General features: G+C 43.7%; 1 protein-coding gene across 9 annotated transcripts in view; it reads right to left on the bottom strand.

Annotated features, from left to right (window-relative positions):
• The window catches only part of ARHGEF7 (Rho guanine nucleotide exchange factor 7), a 180,511-nt gene that overhangs the window by 43,778 nt on the left and 112,361 nt on the right, over positions 1 to 24,372 (bottom strand). For 7 of the 9 annotated variants that reach the window (XM_030921998.1, XM_030921995.1, XM_030921994.1 and 4 more), the window contains 2 exons: positions 17,835 to 17,929; positions 17,507 to 17,602 (listed from right to left, as the gene is read on the bottom strand). In XM_030921998.1, coding sequence (XP_030777858.1) covers positions 17,507 to 17,602; positions 17,835 to 17,929 — 191 coding nt within the window. Of the gene's footprint in view, positions 1 to 3,778; positions 3,838 to 17,506; positions 17,603 to 17,834; positions 17,930 to 24,372 lie in introns of those variants that run through there. The other 2 variants (XM_030921997.1, XM_030921999.1) reach the window with 1 other exon arrangement.

Here is a 24,372-nt window from a genome sequence, read left to right as displayed (position 1 = left end):
GTTGCTTTTCTGTATCAAAGATCCGTCCAGTGCTGCAAGTGGCGTGTTGACATCTCCAGCTATTATTGTATTGGGGTTTATCTTTCTCTTTAGTTATAATATTTGCTTTGTATTATCTGGGTGCTCCAATGTTGGATGCATATTTACAACTGCTATATCCTCTTGCTGAACTGACCCCTTTATCATTCTATAATGACTTCTTTGTCTCTAGCTTTTGTCCTGACATCTATTTTCTTTGATGTAAGTATAGTTACCCCAGCTCTTCTTGGTTCCCATTTGCATGGAACACCTTTTTCCATTCCTTTATTTCCAGTCTATAGGTGTCTCTATAGAGGTGAAGTGTATTTCTTGCAGGCAACAGATCATTGGGTCTTTTTTTTTTTTTTTTAATCCATTTAGCCACTCTACAGCTTCTGACTGCAGAGTTTAGTTCATTTAAGTTCAATGTTATTATTCATAACTATGGACATACTCTTGCCATTTTGTCGTTTGTTTTCTTGTTTTGTAATCTTCTCTTCCTTTTTTCCTTCCTGTCTTCCTTTTAGTAAAGGTGATTCTCTCTGGTTTTATGTTTTAATCTCTTGCTTTTTATTTGTTATGGATCTATTGTATGTTTCTTAATTTGAGGTTACCATGGACTTGCAAACAAGAAAACTCATTATTTTTAAATGACAACATTGATTGCACAAACAATAAGACAAACAAGGAAAGAGAACATTAATAGAAACTCTACACTTTAACTTTGTCCTTGTGCTTAACTTTTTTTTCTACTTATATCTTACTGTACTATGTCTTGAAAAGTTGTAGTTCTTATCAGTTCATCTTTTAACCTTTCTACTCAAGATATGAGTAGTTTACACACAGTGTTATACTATTCTGCATTCTCCTGAGTACCATTACCAGTGAGTTTTATACCTTTGGGTGATTTCTTATTGCTCACTGACATCCTTTCATTCCGATTGAAGAACTCCCTTTAGCATTTCTTGTACAATAGGGCTGGTGTTAATAAAATCCTTCAACTTTTGTTTGGGAAAGTTTTTATTTCTCCTTCATGTTTGAAGAATATTTTTGCTGGATATACTATCCTAGGGTAACAGGTTTTTGCTTTTAGCAATTTAAATATGTCAGGCCCACTGTCTCCTGGCCTGGAAGCTTTCCACTGAGAAGTCTGCTGCCAGATGTACTGGAGCATCTTTGTATGGTATTTGTTTTTCTCTCTCTGCTTTTAGGATCCTTTCTTCATCCTTGACCTATGGGAGTTTGCTTATTAAATCCCATAAGGTAGTCCTCTATGGGTTAAATCTACTCTGTGTTTTATTAATATAATCTTCTTGTACTTGAATATTGATACCTTTCTCTCGGTTTCGGAAGTTATCCATTATCCCTTTGAATAAACTTTCTACCCCTACGTCTTTCTTTACTTCCTCCATAAGGCCAATAACTCTTGGATTTGCCGTTTTGGGGGGCTATTTTCTGTATCTTTTAGGCATGTTTCATTGTTTTTTATTCTTTCTTTAGTCTCTTCTGTGTATTTTTAGGCCTGTCTTCAAGCTCACTAATTCTTTCCTCTGCTTGATTAATTCTACTAAGAGACTTTGATGCATTTTTCGGTATGTCAACTACATTTTTCAACTGCAGAATTTCTGCTTGATTCTTTCATATCTCAATCTCTTTAAATTTATCTGATAGGATTACTGATTTCTCTGTCATCTTGAATTTCACTGTTTCCTCAAAATAGCTATTTTTAAATGATCTGTCTGAAAGGTCACATCTGTCTCTCCAGAATTGTTTACTGGTGGCTTTATTTGGCAAGTTCCTATTTTCCTGGATGGACTTCAGGCTTGTGGATGTTTGTCAGTATCTGGGCATTGGGCGTTGAAGAGTTAGGTGTTTGTTGTCCTCTTCACAGAGTAGGCTTGTTTGTACCCATCCTTCTTGGGAAGGCTTCTACGTACTCAGAGGGACTTGGGTGTTGTGATTTAAGTTTCTGGTCTCAGAGCAGCTATATCTGCATTAAACTGGGGCACCCCACGCCCAGTCATGCTGAGACTCTTGCTGATTCACACAGGAACCACTGTGGTGTTCCTGAATAAAATCCAGAAGAATTTTCAATTACTAGGCAGAGACTCTTTGTTCTCTTCCCTTACTTTCTCCCAAACAGAGAGAAAGAGAGAGAGAGGGGTGTGTGTGTGTGTGTGAGATGAGTAGCTGCAGCTAGAGGAGGGTGACACAAATACCTCTGTAGTCACCACCATTGGGACTGCACTGGTTCACACCCGAAGCCAGCAAAGCACTGGACTGCACCCAAGACCCATGGTAACCACTTCCTAGCTACTACCTATGTTTGCTCAAGACCCTGGGACACTACAATCGGTAGGTGGCAAAGCCAGATGGGCATGTGTCCTTTCCTTCAGGGCAGTGAGTTCCCCTTGGTTCTGGGCAGGTCTAGAGATGCCATCTGGGAGCCAGAGCCTGGAAGCTGAAACCTTAGGAATCTAGCTGCTGCACTATTCTACCGCAGTTGAATATTTCTTGTGGCACCCAAGTCACAAGAAAAAGTCCTTCCCACTCTTCACTCCCCTTTTCCATAAGCAGGAACCTCTCCGTGTGTCCACCACCACCCTAGGCCTGCAGCAAGTACTGCCTGTTTATTGCTAATGTTCATTCAAGGCCCAAGGACTCTTCAGTCAGTTTGTGATGAATGCTGCCAGGCCTGAGTCTCTCTCTCCTTTCAGAGCAGTGGGCTCCCCTCTAGCCGAGGGCAGGTTCCAAAATCATGTCTAAGAGCCAAGGCCTGAAACTGGGGACTCCCAAGAGCCCACCTGATGTTCTCCCTCACTGTGGCTGGGCAGTTACCCATGCTGCAAGACAAAGTCTCCTCTCCTGTTCCCAAGCAGAAGGAGTCCCTCCCTGTAACCACCACAGCTGGGAATGTGCTGGGTTACATTTGAAGCCAGTTCGTCTTTGAGTCTCATGCAAGACCCATGGTGAGTGCTGTCTGGGTACCACTGCTGATTACTCAGGGCCCAAGGGCTCTTTAGTCAGCAGATGTTGGATCCTGACAGGAACCAGGTACTTCCCTTCAAAGCAGTGGGTTCCCTTTTGATCCAAGGTATGTCTATAAACATCATCTGGGAGCCTCAGGGCTCTGCCTGATGCCCTATCCTAAAGGTGGCTGAGCTGGTATCCAAGCTGCAAGACAAAGTCGTCTTTACTCTTCCCTCATTCTCAAGCAGAAGGAAGGAGTCTGCCCTGGAGCTGCAGGCTGCACTGCCTGTAGTTGTGGGAGGGCGGTGCAAAGCCTTCCTTGGCTGCCCCGGCTGAGGTCTCACTAGGTCGCATGCCCCACAAGGCCACTGGCTCAGAGCCCCAGCACCACACCATGTCTTAGCCTGGAACTGCAGTCCTTGTGGCCTAGACTGTCTTTCAAGTCTACTTAGAACCCCAGGGCATTTTAGCCCACGGTGGTGGGGCTTGCCAGAACTCTGGTTCCAACTGCTGGGACCAGTGAGTAGCCTTCTGGCTAGAACTGGTCTAAATGCTACCTCTGTGCCCAATGTTGCTTTCCACTGTGACAGGGCAGCACTGAGTTCCAATACAAAGTCCCACAACCACTGAGCCCTCCCTCCCCAAAGTGCCCAGGTTTTCTCTCTGTGCCACACAGCTGTTGCTGAAGTTGAGAGAGCGGCAGCATCAGCGATTTACGACTGTCTTTCCTACTCTCTTCAGTATCTCCTTCAGTGGTATGAAGTTAGAACCAGGCACTGTGATCACTCACCTGATTCTGGTTCTTAAGAAGGAATTTCTTCGTGTGGACAGTTGTTCAATTTGGTGTTCCTGTGGGGAGGACAATCAGTGGAGGTTTCTATTCGGCTATCTTGCTCCACCTCCTCCCTATTATCTTAGGCTTTATAATTAACTTTTGATCAAAATCATTACATAATATTTAACTATTAAAACAATTACATTAAATACTTATAAACACATTGGATATTTTCTTTGATACACTGAAGTCCCATCATATACAAGTCAACAAATGGGAACTCAGTCTACTGATGTTGGTAATACATTGAAAGGCATTTACCACTAAAATAAAATCAAGACATACATTAAAACAAAACGCAAAAGACAAAGGGAAGGCTGTACTAAGAACTGGTATGTTCACTGGGACTGAAGGATTAAGTAGGATTTTAGTAAGAAGATAAGCAGAAGTGAATCCAAACAAAGGGAATAGTAAGGAGGGCTAGGTGGGGGGAAAATCCCAGTTTTCAGCCCCAGCAGGGAGCAACAAGAAAGGCCCACGAGCCAAGGCCTGAGGACAGAGGTCAAAAAGGGCGGTCCAATCTGTAGAGGGACACCTGTAGATTATTATAACTTTGGAACCAATCTAAATTAGCTGTTTTCAAGAAGTAAAAATTGCCACAATTTTAACAGGTCCTGTCCAAATGTCTTGAAGACCAGCTGGTGAAGCAGTGCTGTGTACAAATAAACGAATACAGCGGTGTCACCCCCAGTTTCTGGGATGAACCATTTCAGGAAAAGCAGTGCTAGTGGAGAAGCTGGACAGAACAGGAACCAACCAGAAGTCAGGATCCAGTTAAGTTAGTGCACAGACACCATGAAAACCCGAAAGACCTGAACTAGGGCATTCAGGACGGTCGGGCACAGAACAGGCAGCTCGGCAAGTGATTCAAGGTGGGGGGAAAGGAAGAGTTAAAGATACGCCAAAGGTTGCTAAAAAGAATCAAGAGGTGGGTGATGCGAAGACAGCGAGTGGGCAGGGAAGACGAGGAAGGAGGAGACCCTGTGAATTCCTGAAGCAGGCTGACTAAAGGTCTCCACAGAGGTCAGCACAAACACGAAAAGACAAGCTGAACAATCAAGAAAGATCTGATCCGGAAAGGCTGACTTCAGAGACAGGAGCCAACAACTGGCCATGACACTGAAAGACCAGGGATGGTGGAGACCGCACTGCATCAATTGAGAAGCAGAGCCGGCTCAGGACAGAATCTGAGTGTGGGCCGGGAGAACGTGCCACAGGTAACCCTCTAGGAAAGGAGGCATGGTGGCTAAAAACCTTAAAGTGCTCACAGTTCCAATCACTGCGCCTCCCTACATGCCATTTATAAAGCTTCCTTAATCATCCAAAATGTTTCTTTCCCGAACGTTTGCTCTCTTTCTCCATCACCTTCCAAGTGAAACCTTCCTGCCTTCTTTGGTTCATGCCGTAGCTACAGCCTCCTCCGTAGCTACAGCCTACTAATCAAGTAACTGATTGGTGTAGGATAAGAATAAGATTAAAGACACATTTGGTTGTTTTCAACCATTCCAAATATAGGCAATGGTGGCTTAACTGGTTGGTGGTTAAAAATAAGTTGCCTCCCACTATTTTGGGAAAAAAAATAATTAAAATATGGACATTAAAAAATAAGATCCAGACAATGAATAAAATATCATACCAATTCATTACACCATTCATGAAGTTCATGAAATCATTCTCTACGTCCAACCTGATTCCATGGCTAGCCAACTGCCTGTCAGACATCCCCGAACACCACAGCCGAGACAAAAGCAGCACTGAAAAGAAAGCACCATGACCCCACCTTCCACAGAAAAAATATCCCCCAGTTAAAGACAGTCATCAAATGTCCCCAGTCTAAGGGCAGAAAGTGAAAGTAAGAGAAGACAAAGCTGTAGAAGTGGGAGGGGCAAGGAAAAAAGTCCCTCACTAATGTGACTGAAAACAGCCAGTTCACTCAGGGCCCTCCAAAGCCAGCGTGAAGTTACGTTTTCACAACCAAAGTTACAAATGGTGCACAGGGAGGGCCCTGGTGGAACAGAGGCTGCAGGAGAACTCAGCTCCAGACGCCAAGCAGGGCCCCGAGCATTTGCAGATGGTTCTGTAAGTACCAGGCCACTTCACCTCCGGGAGACTCTGGGTAGGTGACACCAGCACCCCTGCTTTGTAGATGAGGACACCGGGACAGACGTGGGCAAGCAACATGAGGCAGGTGACCAGGAGAGCTGTCAATCCAAACCTAACCCTTACCTGGGCCACAACTCTTCCCACACATGCAGTAGGCCGGGTGGGAAGTCTGTGGCTCCCAGTCTCCGCTTCCACCCTCCCAGGTGACATCTCCAACTGAAATGCACAGTAACCCCAAACGGAACTCAGCGCCTTAGCCCGAATCCTCTTCTGAGCCTGGCCTTCATGCTAGTGGCACCCATATCCCCTCAAACAACTTCACTCAAAATCACATTTTTTAAAAAACTGTCACCAGAATAGAAACTGAAAATTATAAACATTGCAGTTAACCGATTTATTAAAAAACAGTTCAAAGAACAAATACGCTAAGAATTTGAGTCTCTAGAGAAGAAAATTTTTCTCCTGATGGACTGTTTTCAGTATCACCTTACAGAAAATGTACAACATATTAGAACTATCTGAGTAAAGGACTGGAGCAAGAATTCACCACCACCTTGCCCTCTAAACTAATAACACCCATGAACTAGCACCACAGTGGTTCAACTTTAGCTACAAAAAGGGTAGGTTTCCCTTCCAGTCCTCCACAGGCATGGCGTTCTGTAATCTCCCAGATAGCCAGAGAACATAGCAGAACCATCAAAAATCTATGTGAAACTCCACAAGGAAAAACCTATGTGAAACTCCACAAGGAAAAACCTATGTGAAACTCCACAAGGAAAAACCTATGTGAAACTCCACAAGGAAAAACCTATGTGAAACTCCACAAGGAAAAGGCGTCCCCAGTATCACATGGTGGCATGAAGCAGAGCCAGGATGCTCTGAGACATTTTCACTATGATAACCGGGTTGTGAGAGGTCATTAGGTGGCCCTGAACGTCACCAAAGCGGAACTAAAGCAGCACGAAGTATATTGATCGGGGGAAGCTGGGGAATTGGGGGGGGGGGGGGGGGGGGGGGGGGCGGCGGGGTGTGCCTAGAACACTCAAGGAGGAATGGTGAAATGGTCGGGGCTGCCCCAGCAACAGTCTTACATACAACACACTTAGTGTGGTAGTCCCAGGCATGGGGGAGACCCTGAGGTACAGTGATCCGGGCACCCTCACTATATCAAGAGCTGTACTTCTGAGATGGGAACAGGGCAAATCCTGCTATCTCCACTGTTCGCCAGCCCATGCGCTGGCATCTCAACAAAGAGCTGGAGAGTTACTGGGTATTTTAGTATTTCTTTAGGGAAAGTATCAGAAGACCACTGAGTCACCATCAAAATAAATAAGAATAAAATTTGGTACAACCAGGATGTTAGGTTAAGAGAACTTATGAAGTTCTATTTTCATCAGAATTTAACCTCCTTTCTATCATAAACTAGAAGCAAATTCCCAACTTATGAGTTTTATTTTAAAAACTTGTTTAAAAGACACTATTAGATTCCAAGAATTCATTTTTCCCACAGAAGCAATTTTTTTACAAGCCACTGTTCCACATTCCCGGACTAGTCCAAAGGCTCTTTAAATCCTACTGTAACAGGGTCTACAGTAAATCATGTAGTACAGGGAATTCTCCGACACTTAGAGTAACAGTTTGAAGGAAAACTGCATTTCAAATGCTATCCTGAGAGAGCACTCACTATCTTCTTTCTCCCTACTACAGGCTTTCTTCTCCCAAAGTGAGGCAGGGGCCCTGCCCCCAACAGAAGGGAGCCTGGGCTCCAGCTGCGCCTGGGCCTGGCGCTGGGAGAGGAACCTAACTGGCTGGGGGCTCTCACGGGGGCTGCCATAGGGCAGCCGAGGGTGGGGAGAGAAGCTGCCAGGCCTGGGAAAAGCAATGCCAACTGAAAGAGGTGGAACTATGAATCAGAGACTCTCAGAATCAACCTTTCACATACACACCTCGAATGAAGACAACCTGTCTCCAAACCTGAGTCCCCAGTTAACAGTTGTGTGACCTTGGGCACATCCCTCACCCTCTTGGTGTCGTAGCTTTCTTATCTTTAAACACCTGCCTCATGGGTTGTTCAAAGGATTAAACGAGTTAACAACTGAAAAATACCGGAACACACTAACAATTCAATAGTAGGTCTGTACACGGAAGTTCACTGTACATATTTACAATAAGGCAACCATCAGACAGACATGAGCTGCCGTTAAAGTGGTATTTGAAAAACTCTCCTAATGACATTAAAGCGGTTAGAATTATTCTACAGCTCTCCTCTGGGATAACTTGTTTTCACATCTGCAATCATTTAATTTGCAGCAAAACATGTAATGTCTTCTGTACTGGACATCTGGGAAGGAGGAGCCTCTGCCTGTGCTATTCACACCTGCCCCATACTGAGGTCAAATCAGGTCACCTCACTGCCCAAATGCAACCGGCAGGCTCTCCTGAGAGAACACTCACTATCTCATCTTACTTGAGGCAGGCCTTCAATTCTGGCCCTAGCTATGCATGTGTCTCCCACACACCAAAGCTTAGAGAAATGGAAGGCAATATCGGCGATCATCACATCCGGGTGAAAAGTTTATTGGTGATCTTTCACTCTGTCCTACTCTAGAGCTTCTGGATATTTTATAACGAGACTAACTCTTTTATGCCATCTTAGCTAGTGCTTCCTATGGAACGCCATCATCTAGGCCTCTGCCCCAGTGCTGAGCAAATCACCTGCGGCTGCGCCTTCCAGGACCACACAAGGACCCCAGGAGGACAAGGCCCCGGGGCACACCTCCCACTTTGGAAGTATCAACTGCAGCGGCAACCACAGACAAAGAGATCCCTTTTTGGGATAAAATGATGCTTGGAAAAAGTCATATAAGCTACAAAAGAAGTCTAGGCATAGGGTCATTCTGGGGGAAAAACAAAAACAGGAGAGTGAATGCATGCATGCACAAGTGTACGTGGAAGTGGTTACCCACTTCATGGTTCAGAGAGATTCCGGGAGAAGACACTGCCTGCAACCGGCCGTGGATCCCAGAAGCACTGACTACAATGCCTAAGCAAAAACAGACTTGCCAAGTAACTTTTTTTTTTTTCTGAGACGGAGTCTTGCTCTGTCGCCCAGTCTGGAGAGCAGTGGCGAGATCTCGGCTCACTGCAAGCTCCGCCTCCTGGGTTCACACCATTCTCCTGTCTCAGCCTCCTGAGCAGCTGGGACTACAGGCACCCTCCACCACACCCGGCTAATTTTTGTTTTGTATTTTTAGTAGAGACGGAGTTTCACCATGTTAGCCAGGATGGTCTCGATCTCCTGACCTCATGATTCGCCCGCCTCAGCCTCCCAGAGTGCTGGGATTACAGGCGTGAACCACTGAGCCCGGCCAGACTTGCTAAGTAACTTTATAAACACCTCCACAAAATTACCAAATGGTTATAAGTCAGTGGCTTTTAAGGTAACAGGTATTTATTCAACACAGAAAAGAATCTCAACAAAATTCAATATCCTCCTTTCTGGAGTCTCTGTGTCCTCCTGCCCTCCACCCCACCCAGACCCTTCATCACAAAGCAGACAGTTCCTTTTACAGAAGAGTGCCGACTATGATACTGCCAAGCTTCAAATCCATCGACGGCTTCCAACTACTCTTGACAGTCACCTAAGATCCAATCAGAGTCTCCAGGACCTGATCTCGCCTGCCCATCCAGGCTCCTACTGTTCCACTCCTCTCCATTCACAGGCTCCAGCCACAGCCAATACCCACCTCAGGGTGCTCTCTCTCCTGTGATATCAGATAAGCTGTCCCTGGTTCCTGGCAAAGAGCTCCCAAAACCCCTGGAATTTCCTGAGTGACAGAAGTGTCTTCTGTCACCCATCATGAACGCCTTTCTGTCATACCTGAGTCTATGCTAAGGAGATAACTCTGGGATGGCCCCTAGACAGCTTACAGGGTGGGGGCTAGGTGTGACAAAGACCACCATGACGGGAGGAACTTTCAGCCCCACCCAGCAACCTACAGGGAGGACAAGGGGGCTGGAGACAGCGCCAATCAGCGATGTCCAGGGATCTAGTCAATCATGCATGCCTACCTAACAGAGCCCACGCTAGAAACCACCACGGACAGGGGCCTGGAGAGATTCTGGGTTGCTGAAAGCACGGAGGTGCTGCACCCAGTGGGTCTGGAAATTCCGCTCCCATCCCTCACCCTGCATCTTTCTTCTACCCATCGCATTCTGAGTTGCATCCTTCATAATAAACTGGTACCAGGAAGTAAAGCACTCTCCTGAGTTACATGGGTCATCCCAGGAAATTATCAAACCCGAGGGGAGTCTTGGGAACCCCCAAATCTGTACTCAGTCGGGTAGGAGTATGAATAGCCTGGGCACCCCCCACTTGCAGCTGAGTTTGAAATGTGGCAGTCTCGTGGGAGCCAAGTGTCAGAATAGAACTGAACCACTGGAAACTCAGTGTCAGAGAACCGACGAAGTGCTGGTGTGAGAAAAACCTCCTCTCGTTTTTTGCCTGGTTACCTCCCATTCACCCCTCAGTGCTCAGTGATCTTCCCCTCAAGTTTGCTCTTGATGCCTGATAGGATTTCTTTCATAAGCATGTCTGCAATTGTAGCTTTCTAACTATCTATACAATTTTCAATTATCTGTCTCCCTCACCAGCTCCACTAGGACAGGGTCTGTCGGCAGCCAGCCAGCATCAGGCACGTGTTGGCAGCGTATGCACAAGCACTGAATGTATGCATGCCTGAGAAAGCTGCTCTAGGCAAACTGGGCACGCTCCAGCTATCACAACCTCACAACACAAATGACAGTGTGTTGCCACTAATGCAGCAAACGGCACAAGGGCATGTAAGGCAGACTGCAGTTTCTATTGTTTTGAACTGAGAACCTATACAAAGCATGCTTGCAAGGACCCCTCCACAGCTGATGGAAGGAAGAACTGTGATTTGAAAATCTAAAAGGAAATGGGTTCTATAAATCTGGCTATAGCCAAGTGACTCCTATCAAACTGACTCACCTGCAAATAACATCAAAACTTTAAAAAACATAGAAAGTGACTACCTAGAGGCACTCAAAAGGAGCATGAAAGATAACAGAATTTTGGGACCCAAACTCACTATGCCAGAGGGAAAGTGAAGCTTGGGAACTGAATTGTGCAATACTGCCTGCCTTTTGTTGCCGAACAGACAGCTGTCATTCCACAATCCTATGTCATGGCCTCATCCATACGCCAGGTGCCCACAACTACAGAAGGCCACATAGCTCCCCAGATGGCCTTCCTCACAAAGTGCTCACAAGATTTCTTGTGAGCCCCTAAATCTATAAGAACATGTATCCCCCATAAAAACAAGCCCTAAAACCGAGTTCTATCATATCTCACCCTGGCAATGTCAATTACCAGCTTATCTTCATAGGTACAGACAAGGACAAGAGCAGAAATCACCCTTCCCGTGAGAGAGAACCCTGAGACAAATGCACAGCTGACTTTGCTCCCTCTTTCCCATGTAAAATGCAGGCTTACTGAGGCTCATCAGAGGCTCACAAGAGTGTTAAGCATCTGCCTCACTGCTTCCCAGCCTCCCTTTTTTCCCCCTCCTGCTTGCTCTTTCCCCTTTAAAAACTGAACTTCTCAAAGCCCCCTTTGGAAAAAGCACAAATGCTCCTGTTACCTGGCACATCCTCAACTGCAGCTACATAAACCTCTATCGAATGAGACCTGCCTCAATCATTTTTTAGTTAACATCAGGTGTATTCTGGAGAATGGACATTTGGAAAAAAGAATGCGCAGGGCACCTCCTGCTTTCTCAACTATTAAGCTAATGGCAGCCAACTTTGTTATGTGGAACAGCTAAAACTTCGACAAAAATCCACAGGGTTTGGTTCAACCAGAGTCGCTGGGAAGTTGGGGGAAACCCACGGTGAGTGTGACCCTGAATTCTGTCTCTAAATTCTGCCTAAATCTCTGGCTGACAGCAGAACGGAACTTGCACAAGGCCAACTTCAGATCAGCTGAGTCTAAAATAAGTGGACTGAGATTTGAGCATCTGCCAAAGGGAGAGTTGGCAATTTGAGCCTGACCAAGTTAACTGCCTGTCAGACAAGCAAATCAATACTCTTCAGAGAAACCTAACATGGTCAAGAGTCTCCAACCCACAGTAAACAGGACCCAATTCAAAGTCACTAGAAACCTAACATGGTCAAGAGTCTCCAACCCACAGTAAACAGGACCCAATTCAAAGTCACTAGAAACCTAACATGGTCCAAGAGTCTCCAACCCACAGTAAACAGGACCCAATTCAAAGTCACTAGAAACCTAACATGGTCCAAGAGTCTCCAACCCACAGTAAACAGGACCCAATTCAAAGTCACTAGAAACCTAACATGATCCAAGAGTCTCCAACCCACAGTAAATAGGACCCAATTCAAAGTCACTAGAAACCTAACATGGTCAAGAGTCTCCAACCCACAGTAAACAGGACCCAATTCAAAGTCACTAGAAACCTAACATGATCCAAGAGTCTCCAACCCACAGTAAATAGGACCCAATTCAAAGTCACTAGAAACCTAACATGGTCAAGAGTCTCCAACCCACAGTAAACAGGACCCAATTCAAAGTCACTAGAAACCTAACATGATCCAAGAGTCTCCAACCCACAGTAAATAGGACCCAATTCAAAGTCACTAGAAACCTAACATGGTCAAGAGTCTCCAACCCACAGTAAACAGGACCCAATTCAAAGTCACTAGAAACCTAACATGGTCAAGAGTCTCCAACCCACAGTAAACAGGACCCAATTCAAAGTCACTAGAAATACAAAGAATCACGAAGACGTAACCCATCCTCACAATACAAGAATCAGCAGATGGGACCTTAACGCAGTGATTCTAATTATTGCTAAAGGATATAAAGAAAAATATTCTTGTAGTGAATGAACAAATTTAAAATCTTAGCTAAGAACTAAAAATGTTTAACTGAAACAAATTCTAGAACTGAAAATAATTCTCAAACTAAAAACTTGTTGCACGGGGACGAACAAGAGAGTAGAGAGGCAGACAGTGAACGCTTAGGACACAGCAGATGCCATTCAACCTGAAGAACAGAGCAGGGACCAGGTTAGAAAGCCATGAGCAAATCTGGGACCTCCAGCAAAAGGTCTGCATGTGTGGAACTGGGGTTCCAAAGCAGAGTAGAAACGGTAAAGCAGCAAAATATTTGAAGAAATAATGCCCGCAAACTCCCCACATTTGGTAAAAGACATAAATATTCAAGTTCAAGAAGCCAGAAAACCATACCCAAGATAATCACCGTCAAAATGTCAAAAACCTAAAATAAAGGCAAAATCTAGGAAGCGGACAGGGGAACAACTATCTGACATCGTGCTGATCAGAACAGAATGGAGGCCGTCGCCAGACAATCACCAGATACAGCGAAGGCCAAAAGACAGTGGAGCAATAGCCTTCAAATGCTGACACAAAAAATCTGTTACCCAGAGTTCAGTATCCAGGGGGAATAAAAAAAAAATCTTCAGGAACGAAGGCAGCATTTTCAGACAACAAAATCCAGCATCATTTTTGTCAGTCACACACCTGAATTACAAAAAACTAAAGCATCCCTCTGCCTGAAGAAAAATGACACCAGATAGAAACTTCAATTTTCAGGAGGGAAGACAGACATCCTACATGGCAAAAATACTGAGAAAACAAACGTGAGCCTCAGAACGCACAGGGAATGGAGAGGTTAGGGCCAGGTCGAGGTCCCAAGGGAGAAAGCACATCTCACCTGGGGGTCAGTCAGCTTTCTATAAAAAGCCAAGGAGTAAATATTTGAGGTATGTGAGCCAGACAGTTTCTATCACAACTCCAGTGCTGCCACAGTAGTACAAACACAGCCATTAACACGGGTGAATGAAAAAGTACAGCACGTGCCAGTGAAACTTTTATAGAAACAGGTGGTAGGCGGAATCTGACCCAGCCCATAGTTTGCCAACTCCTGGGTCTAACCAACAGGCAGCTGTGAAAGGGGCTGGACATTCAGAAATCAAGCTGGTGTAGAGATTAAAAAAAAACAACAACAAAAGAAATAATGAATACGAAGGCCAGGCATGGTGGCTCAAGCCTGTAACTCCAACACTTTGGGAGGCTGAGGCGGGTGGTTCATTTGAGGTCAGGAACTCAAGACCAGCCTGATCAACATGATGAAACCCCATCTCTACTAAAAATAGAAAAATTAGCCGGGAGTGGCAGCGCACGCCTGTAGTCCCAGTTACTTGGGAGGCTGAGGCAGGAGAATCACTTGAACTCGGCAGGCAGAGGTTGCAATGAGCTGAGATCACACCACTGCACTCCAGCCTGGGCAACAGAGCAAGATTCTGTATCCAAAAAAAAAAATGAATATGAAACTGTTATATATAGGCGCATATATATATGTGTGTGTGTATACATATATATACACACACACACGTATATGTATGTGTCTGTGTGTATATATACATGGCATTTGGTAGACTGTAAAACGGTACCGAAATTTCACACATAGGACAAAAAGACGAAAGTAACAGTCTTAAAAATGGGAATGATGAAAATTTCAGAAAATTCGTAATAAAAAAGAAGAGAAATAGCTGAGAAGGAAAACTTTGTCCTGTACATTCCATTTCCCCGTGGAACTCTAACACTTCGTATACATGTAGCATAAATTTGAGAAACTTGATCAGAATAATACCTAAGCCATACCAAATTCTGAGATAATATAAGGACTGAAGCCTTAAACATATGGCTTCAAGCCTATTACTTTACTGCCCTTTATTTCAGCTTTTTAATCAGTAATGCAAGGATAATTAGTCACAGGGCTAATATAACGCCCAACAGAGGTACTGCAAACTGTATTTTTAAAATGTACTGTAGTAATTTGTTAGACCACATTATCTGCAGCCAGTGAGAAAAATGGAGGCAAGCATTTACTTCCATTTGGAGCACAATATGAACCCTTACAAAGGCTTCAAATTATTAGCAAATGACCTTCATTCACCAAAAGAAAATCAAAGTGATTCCCAAGCTATTCTTTCACAGTCATGTAAATAATGCAAAAGATGAGTTAATGGGTACAGCACACCAACATGGCACATGTATACATATGTAACAAACACGTACGTTGTGCACATGTACCCTAGAACATAAAGTATAATTAAAAATAAAAAATTAATAATAATGCCACTTTATGCAAACCAAAAATGCTATAAAAGTAAAAACAATGGCCTGCAGATGGGCTGAAAATACAGTCTGAGGTTCTATGGAATATTCACTTACGGTTTCTAATAATATTCTGTTACTCTGGCATTCAGCTTTCCTTGCCATATCGATAGTCCAGTATAAAGTGCCTTGACAAAACCTCAAAGCCCAGCCAAAAAGTTAAGGGAACAAAGTATTTTCATCATGGTTGGTAAACTGTCATGAACTGCAATAACTAGTGGCACAAAAGGAAGGCCACTTTTTTTTCCCACTTTTTTTACTCCCTCATCACATTCAAAACCTAAAAAGACACAAGCTGAAGGGAAAACCAGAGACCAACCAAAACCCAAAGGAATAATGTACTGTGATCTTTTCTGGGGGTTATATGAATAAAGATCAAAGATGATTTAAAAATAAAATGTGTCGACTTCATCAAATCCACAAGTAAAGAAACATCGCGTGGTAGACTATTAAAACCTAAAACTTTCCATGTGCACTACTGTTTTAAGTCACCTGGCAGGAAATTAACAAATATCCTTTAATGTCTGATGTAAACAAAGAACATAAAATAGTCACACAGAAAAAAAACTGATGGCTGATTATTCAGAACATGCCTCCGTCCCTCCAGAGGAAAATTTCGGAAAAGGACAAACCCTCGAAGCCCTAGTTCGTCAACATAGCATGTTATATCGGGTTGGTGCAAACGTATTTGTGGTTTTTGCATCGTTGAAATTCGCCATCTGATACTGGAATACATTCTTAAATAAATGTAGTTATATATCATTTTAATGCATACTTCGCTTTATGATTTTTTGCTAATGACTTATTACTTGCTGTTTATGTTTTAGACTATGGAAATGATGTTAGACAAAAGACAAATTTGAGCGATTTTATTCGAGTTCAAAATAAGTCATAAAGCAGTGGAGACAATTTCCAACGTCGACAACGCATTTGGCCCAGGAACTGCTAATGAACACACAGTGCAGTGGTGGTTCAAGAAGTTTTGCAGAGGGGACGAGAGCCTTGAAGATGAGGAGCGGAGTGGCCGGCCGTCGGAAGTTGACAACAACCAACTGACAGCCATCATTGAAGCTGATCCTCTTACAACTACACGAGAAGCTGCTGAAGAACTCAACATTGGCCATTATACAGTTGATCAGCATTTGAAGCAATTTGAAAAGGTGAAAAAGCTCAGTAAGTGGGTGCCTCATGAGCTGAGCGAGAATCAAAAAAATCATCATTTTGAAATGTCATCTCTTATTCTACACAGCAATGAACCACGTCTCAATCAGACTGTGACATACGCCAACAAGTGGGTCTTATACGACAACTGGTGACAACCAGCTCAGTGGTTGGACCAAGAAGCTCCAAAGCACTTCCCAAAGCCAAACTTGCACCAAAAAAAGGTCACGTCACTGTCTGGTGATCTGCTGCCGGTCTGATCCACTACAGCTTTCTGAATCTCCACAAAACCATTACATCTGAGAAGTATACTCAGCAAATCAATGAGATACACCGAAAACTGCAACGCCTGCAGCCGGCACTGGTCGACAGGAAGGGCCCAATTCTTCTCCACAACACCCGACCACACGTCACACAACCAACGCTTCAAAAGTGGAAAAATTGGGCTGTGAAGTTTTGCCTCATCTGCCATATTCACCTGACCTCTCACCGACCACCACTGCTTCAAGCATCTTGCCAATTTTTTGCACAGAAAATGCTTTGACAACCAGCAGAATGCAGAAAGTGCTTTCCAAGTTTGTCGAATCCCCAAGCACAGATTTTTATGCTACGGGGATAAAACTTATTTCTCACTGGCAAAAATGTGTTGACTAGAATGGTTCTTGATTAATAAAGATGTGTCTGAGCCTAGTCATGATTTAAAATTCACAGTCCAAAACCACAACTACTTTTGCATCAACCTAACATGTTATTTCAAAAAGCACTGTATCTGCTTCTGGAAGGCCAGAAACAGCAGGCAAGCCACAGGATGCTGCTGGAAAGACCTGGCCTTCAAGGCCCCCTGTGCAGCACCCAGGGCACACAAGGAGCTGAGTCACTTGTCCCCTCAGTGGTCCTGATGTCAAGCCATTCTCCTTTCTCTCCCAGAGGCTCTTCATCCCTACTCTCCCTCCATGGAACACCTTAAAAATCACCATTCTTGTCGAGTCTTTCTCTGAAGATTCCTGCTATACAAACTAGATAGTCTAAAATACAGCTTTTACCATAAAAGCTGATTTGATTTAAAATAACTTAAGTTTGCATCTTTAGAAATGTGAATTATAAAATTATTTCACACTTAATCCTTTAAATACCAATTATACCAACCTGAGTTTTGCAAATTTTTAGCATCTTACTTACTTGGTGCATTCTTCTAAAGACTGTACGAGCATTTGCTGGAAAGAACATATTTCTTCTAGATTTCCCATTAAATATGAAATGTTTGCTGAACTTAACCTAGAGCCAAGAAAAATAACAGTAAACATATGTAAACAGTTTTACTTATATTCTTCTCCTTTGCCATCCCAATGTCCTATTGAAGTCTTAACCTAATAAATTGCTGATGTCTAAGGCAAACTGATACACTAAATTCTGTTTTACTATTTAACCCTCTATTTTCTGAAAATACAAGAGAACAGCCTAAGGTTTAGACTATTTTACAGTTAATGCAATTTATCATCTAACTTACTTCTCACTGGTCTGCAATGGCCGTAGGTAGGTTGAAAGCACAGTCTGAAGTTCTTTAGAATATTCATTTTCTGTTTCTAAAATATTCTGTAGCACCTATAATAAATGATGAATAAGTGTTATTTGACATTTCAATTGCTATTTGACACTAAGATGTATATACTTTGGACAGTTCATCACCATTGTTCAATTCATACTATTACTTCTATGTAATACTCAAGTGTTGAGTATCACAGTATCTTTGTGATTATTGACTATTAAACCCATGTAATGAATTATTACTAAGGCCACACAACTGACTTATCTTACTGCTAACCATATCTGACACAGGTATACCTAGGATGAAGGATGAATTCCAACATCAGATGCCACAGCTGTTTAGATAAAAAGGAGAAGTCGCCAAGAATCACAACTGCACGGACACACAGATCAATCTCTACAACACTGTGTTGTGCAAAAGAAGCCATTCCCAAAAAGGACATCCTGCATCATTCCATTTATATTAAGTCTAAGAGATGGCAAAACTAATCTATGGTGACAGAAATCAGAGAAGAAGTAAAGGGTAGGATGGGGGGCGGGGACAACAGGGAAAGGAAAATGAGGTAAATTTCTAAGGTGATAAATAGGTTCTGTATTTTGATTTGCGTAGCGGTTACAACAGATATATACATTGTCAAAGCTCACTGGACTGTGCCTTTAAAATCTATGTATTTTAACATATGTAACATTACTCTCAACTAAAAAAAAAAAAAAAAAAAAAACAGTTTAGTCTTTAGATTGCATCTAAAAGTTGAAACCAATTTCTGGAAACTACAGACTTTCCCTTGTGACTATGACCATCTCAGATACGTTATTACCACATTGACTAAAAACTAAAGGTTTATCCATGTAAACAATCTTTACTACTTCATTTAAACATAGCAAAATAATTATAAATTAACCTTAAAATTAAAATTTTCCCAATACCCTGCATTAGTGTAGCAAACTTAGCCAAAATAATTTAAGTCTTAACAACTGACAGATAAATATAAAGTGCAAAACTGGTGAAACCAAGCAGGAATGCTTTCCACCAGCGATCACCGCAGCAAAGGCACAGCCCAGGGCGGGACGAGAAGGCACCTGTATGTGAACTGCAGGCGCTCCTCGCACTCCTGGCACTGAGCAAGGTGCTGTGCACGCACAACCTTTCCTCTTAGAGAAGCTGACTTCTCCCAACTCAAACAGCTGGGAAAAGCAGAGCCAGACAGTGGCCCCAGGTCCTCCTGCCACTGCGCCACACCACACTATCTTCTTTGGCATGAGACTGAGGACCGCGCTGAGGATCCTGAAGGACCAGACATAAGTGAAGAAAGGGGAATCCTTGCCTCCATTCTTTTTCACCCAACTCTGTTACAGAGCTAGTGCTTTTTAAATCAGAAAATCACATTACATGTATTTTCTGCACATCTAGTACATGCATTAAGATGTGCTATTTGTCTCCCAGAGCTAACAATACATTCTCAATTACTCATACAAAAGAAACTGTACAGAAGTAATAAAGATATTAAACATGCTCAGTTTGTCCCCATAATTTTTGACAATCCAAATGTAAATTTAAACATTTAAGAAAAAAGTCATCAAGTTAAATTTAAATTTCAGCTTTAGTAAAAACCTGGGTCATTATTCTGTTTGCTACTGTTGACTGTAAACTCTGAGAAAGAGTACAGTCATTCCTGAGTAGATGCAAATCTGATTAAATCACTTACTAAACTACTTGGGCGAAAAAAATAGAGGCTCTTCCACTGGTGACAACGAGCTCCGGCTCATCCCTAAAGGGATCTATTCATGGGAGACGACCGTGGGAGAGCCAGAGCGAGGGGCCCTGCCGGGGGCTGGCTCTTTGGGGGAAATGCTGACCCCACAACCACAATGTCTTCCTTCTATGAAATTCCTATTGAACACAAATGTCAAAGGTCTGGTGAGCAGAGGCAAACCGTGATGCCAGCCCCCACACCCCAGACACTACTCTAAACCAGGCCTGTCCTCCAAAGCAACGGGAGAAGCCAGTCAAGCATAATGGGATATCGAGCTAAATAAGATAAAGTAAGATCTGTCGCAGACGTATCAGAAAAGTCCTTTTCAATGTTAAAGATAGGAAATATGATTTAGCTTCTTAATTACAAATACTGGATACCAACTTATCAATACTGCTCATTGCACACCTGAAGACCTATACACTTATTTTCAAAGAGAAAAATGTTCCTATGTGAGATAAGAAAGCAGCCACTAGAAACTATCACTAGCATGAATAAGAGAAGAATAAAATACAGTGACCTTTTGTCCGTCACAGCACTAAGCACTAGTTGTAGAAATGAAAGCTTCCCATAAGCACCAAAAACGACTCCAAAGAGCCTCTGCCAAAAGGCTACATTCGTTAACATAGTTAAGTTGGATAATTCAACAAATAGTCTTAAACGCTATTTTCAAATAGGGTGCTAAACACAACTCCTGTATTACTCCCAACCAAACAATGCAAGTTACACGTAACTTTTCCTCAAACACATAGCCAGGCCTGGCTCCCTGGCTCCAGCTGGGGTGCCCACTCCCTCTGCCAGGAGGTTGTTGGCCTTCCTGACCTCAGGGCGCAGCCCTGGGTGCCACTTACCACCTTTCTTCCCCTCTTTGTCTTCTGCATGCTCTGGCTGCTGCAGGACCCCATGAGACCTCACAGCCTGGCCGCCGCAGCTCCATCCCACCAACGCTGGAACCCAGAGGATGCACGCAGTTTTCAGAGAAAAGGCAGCTTTTACAACCCACAGTGCTGAAGAAAGGCCCAGAGAGCTGAGCTAAGCCAGTGCCAGCTTCCCGGGGGTCACGAGGCGTGGAGAGGCAAGTGCAGTCAAACGCTGGTGCCACTCAATCCCTACACTGCCCGCCTTAGAGCACAGCAAAACAAAGAGGACTCGCTGCTGCGCCTCGCAGACACAGACACTTTATTCACTGCATCATTAAAGGAGTACTTAGTATTTCTGATTTTACAAATGGCTTACAACTTTCACTGCCAATCTTGGTAGGTGTTTTATGTTTATGTCATCATAGCCTTTAAAAACAAATAACTGATTTACATAAGAAAACAAATAACATTAATTTTTTTATTTCATCTGGATAAAAGGTTTTTATCATCGTAAAACCAAATTTCCATAACCCAATCCTAATGTGTAAGTCCAAGAAGAAAAACTAAAAAGTGGCACAATTATTCAAAATCTACTTACACCCTACCTAATCAGCCCCTCCCTGTCCACTGCTACAAAGAAACAAGATCATCAATTAATATTCTCCATTCCAGTCTGTTTACACTTCAGGTACATTTTCAAAAAGTAAATTACAAGACAGCAGTTCACCACACAATGTAGCCTCTAATAAACATCTGACTACAGGGAAAGGAAAAGGAAGGAAGGAGTGTTGACAAGAAATCCCCGAAGCTCCTGCTGGCTCATCTACAGGTCACAATGACATCAGGCAGTCAGTGGCTCCCCGACCACACAGTTACTGATTTAATGTAGTGTGTTAGCGCTGGTGGTCCTTACTAATACCTAGAAACATTAGCTCTCAAAAAAAGTTTGGAGGGACCACATAAATGCTTTTCTTTTATGACACTGTATCTTTTGAAATAAAAGTTATTCTATTACTTTTAAATTTGGAGATTCACAGGTCTTGGGGCACGTTTCTCCCAAATGTTAAAGGTTTATAGGCAATGGCTCCTGCAAAGTCTCCAGCCCCAGGGGGAAGCGGACACTGCCAATGGTACCTGCACAGCAGCAAGGCGACAGGTAAAGAGCTGGCCTCTGCAGCCAGGTGGACCTGGGCTCACAGCTGTGCTCTGCCACTGACTGCCTCCAGCTGGACAAGTCTATCGGTCTGTTTCCCTTTTTCACAAAAAGGGATTTTACGGGGTTGTGATGGTTACTCAAGAGTGCCAGTCCTTGGCTTATAGCAGGAAGGTCGGTCACCCTTCGACCTTCCAGCCCAATGTGGAGTCTTACTTGGAGCTGCTGCTTAAATGACTCCTTCAGTCAGGAGGTAATTACTTCACAAGACAGCCTTTCTTGCAATTAAGCCACTCGATTCTCCCAAACACTGAGCTCCTCTCTGTAGCTCTTCCACTACTGCCTACCTGACAACCTTCATCTGTATCATCTGAGTCCAGATACAGCAAAGAAATCCCATGAAAAACAATGGGAGCCAAGTGTGAAAGAAGCCAGCAGGCACCTCGTCGCCCAGGAAAGGAGGGGATCCCACAAGCTGCACACCCTCCCTGATACCTCAGGGCCCCTCATCATTAACCATCTCCACCTACAGGCCCCAAGCAGAGATTTAAAAGAAATCTTCATTAAGGTGGAGAAAAGCCAAGGGAAAGAGAAGATGAAGAGATGAAGCAATGCCAGGGTTGAGGGTCAGTGCTGATGGATGCAGACAGAGGACACCCTGTCACCAGGAGTCTCAGGTTTTCCTCCTTGGCCTGGCATCTCAAGGCCATCGGAAACTAAAGGAGCAGGGAGGAAGACAGGCGTGGGGCTTCTCTGGAGCACAGGAAAGGCCCGTGGACATGTGTGATGGCATCTAAGGATATATAACCGTTTTGTACCTTTATGGATTAAAATGAGTGACTGCCACCTATTACATTATATTCACAGTATTACAATTATGCACTAAATAACAGGGAAAGTGATATGGTTTGGCTCTGTGTCCCACCAAAATCTCACCCTGAATTGTAATAATCTCCACATGTCAAGGGCAGGATGGGGTGGAGGTAACTGAATCATGGTGGGTGGGGGGAGGGGGGCGGGGGGGTGGTGGAGGCACACGGCGCGTTCCCCCATGCTGTTCTCATGACGGTGAGTTCTCCCAAGATCTGATGGTTTCATAAGCATCTGGCATTTCCCCTGTTGGCACTTATTCTCTCTCCCACTGCTCTGTGAAGGGGTGCCTTCCGCCATGGTTGTATGTTTCCTGAAGCCTTCCCAGCCATGTGGAACTGTGAGTCAATTAAACCTCTTTTCTTTATAAATTACCCAGTCTCTGGTATTTCATCACAGCAGCATGAGAACGGCTTAGTACAGAACCTACAAAATCAAACCCTAGTGTATATCACTGAGCAGAGAAGGCCATAAGGCCTGTGTCTTCCCAGTTAGCGACTTAAGAAACCTCATTCTCTAATGACGGAGGGGGGTGCTCCTCGTCTCCCCGAGAGGCAACTCTAGACCATCATTCTCTCCAGCCTTGGCATCCAACCCCTTCCTTTGATCCCCATCAGGAAAGAGGCCGGTCACCATGCCATGGGCACGACGCGTGTGCTTTCACTGTCAAACCCACCAAGCTCAGGCACATCAGGTCACAACCTGTCTCCTTTAATTACATGATCAGGCCACCTTGGCTACGGCTTTCACAGGTCACCCTCAAAAGCTACGGGGATTCCAGTTTACAAACAGAATGGTATGGTGGCCTCAGTGATGCCTTCTGTTCCCAATGCTCTTAAATACTTTTCTTAAACACAAAAACCTCTAAGGTCCAGCACTTTGCTGGAGGCCTTAAGGCCAACTGCCAGTCCACTTAATACTACCAGGTCGGGGCCAGCATTACCAACCGCATTTTACAAACGAGAGAACTGGGCTCAGGAAGCTAGGGTCAAAGCTCCTGGCCACCCAGGCTAAGCAGCACTGAAGATCCAACAAAAAGGCTGTACACCTTCCACTGCATCAAGCCGCTGTGATCTCAACTAATGCTCAACTACCTACACAACAAGGGCACCCTAAGACACAGCTAACAGACTGGCTGCAAACAGTACAGATGTGAGAAAATAAAGGCAAGAGTACTGGCTGGCTTTGTCACAAAAACTAATTGAAATTAAAAGATCTGCATTTAAGAGATCTTGATTTCCTCTCCCTTCCCCTGTCACTCTCCAAGCCCAAGGCCCTGTGTCCCTGCCATGTTCCACGCTGGCTTCCTCCCTAGCCTCAGAGGCCCGCCTGTTTCTATCTCCAACACATTCTGGACTATGGTGCCAAGACTTCCGCCATAATCACCATCCCTTATATTAGTGGGAAGCTAAAATTCCTCCACTCGAAAGAAACCATTCTCTAACACAACGTCTTCTATCTTCTATGTCAACTTCGTAATACCACGAGATCATATCATCTATGTAATTTTATATTGCTATTGCACTTAACATGAAAATGTATGTGTTTTGTATTTTTAAAGGCTCATGTACACTTTAATAATTACAAACGGACAAACCACTGATCGCTTAATCATTCCGGTTCTGTTCATCTCATACTGGTTATCTGGGGTTGCTTGCAATTTATTACTGTAACAAATAATCCTGAAAATGCCTTTACACAAGCATCTTTGAATATATTTCAGGCTAATTCTCTGGAATGGATTTCAAGAAATTTAGGAATTAAAGAGAAAGCCCTAGATTAAAGAGCTTGATCACTTTCAGAATTCTATATATAACTGCCATATTACTTTTGAGAAACTCTATATGGGTTTACATTTCCACC

The sequence above is a fragment of the Rhinopithecus roxellana genome, chromosome 18 (genome assembly GCF_007565055.1).
Source record: "Rhinopithecus roxellana isolate Shanxi Qingling chromosome 18, ASM756505v1, whole genome shotgun sequence".
Classification (NCBI taxonomy): Eukaryota; Metazoa; Chordata; class Mammalia; order Primates; family Cercopithecidae; genus Rhinopithecus; species Rhinopithecus roxellana.
This window is presented reverse-complemented; position numbering and strand designations above follow the sequence as displayed.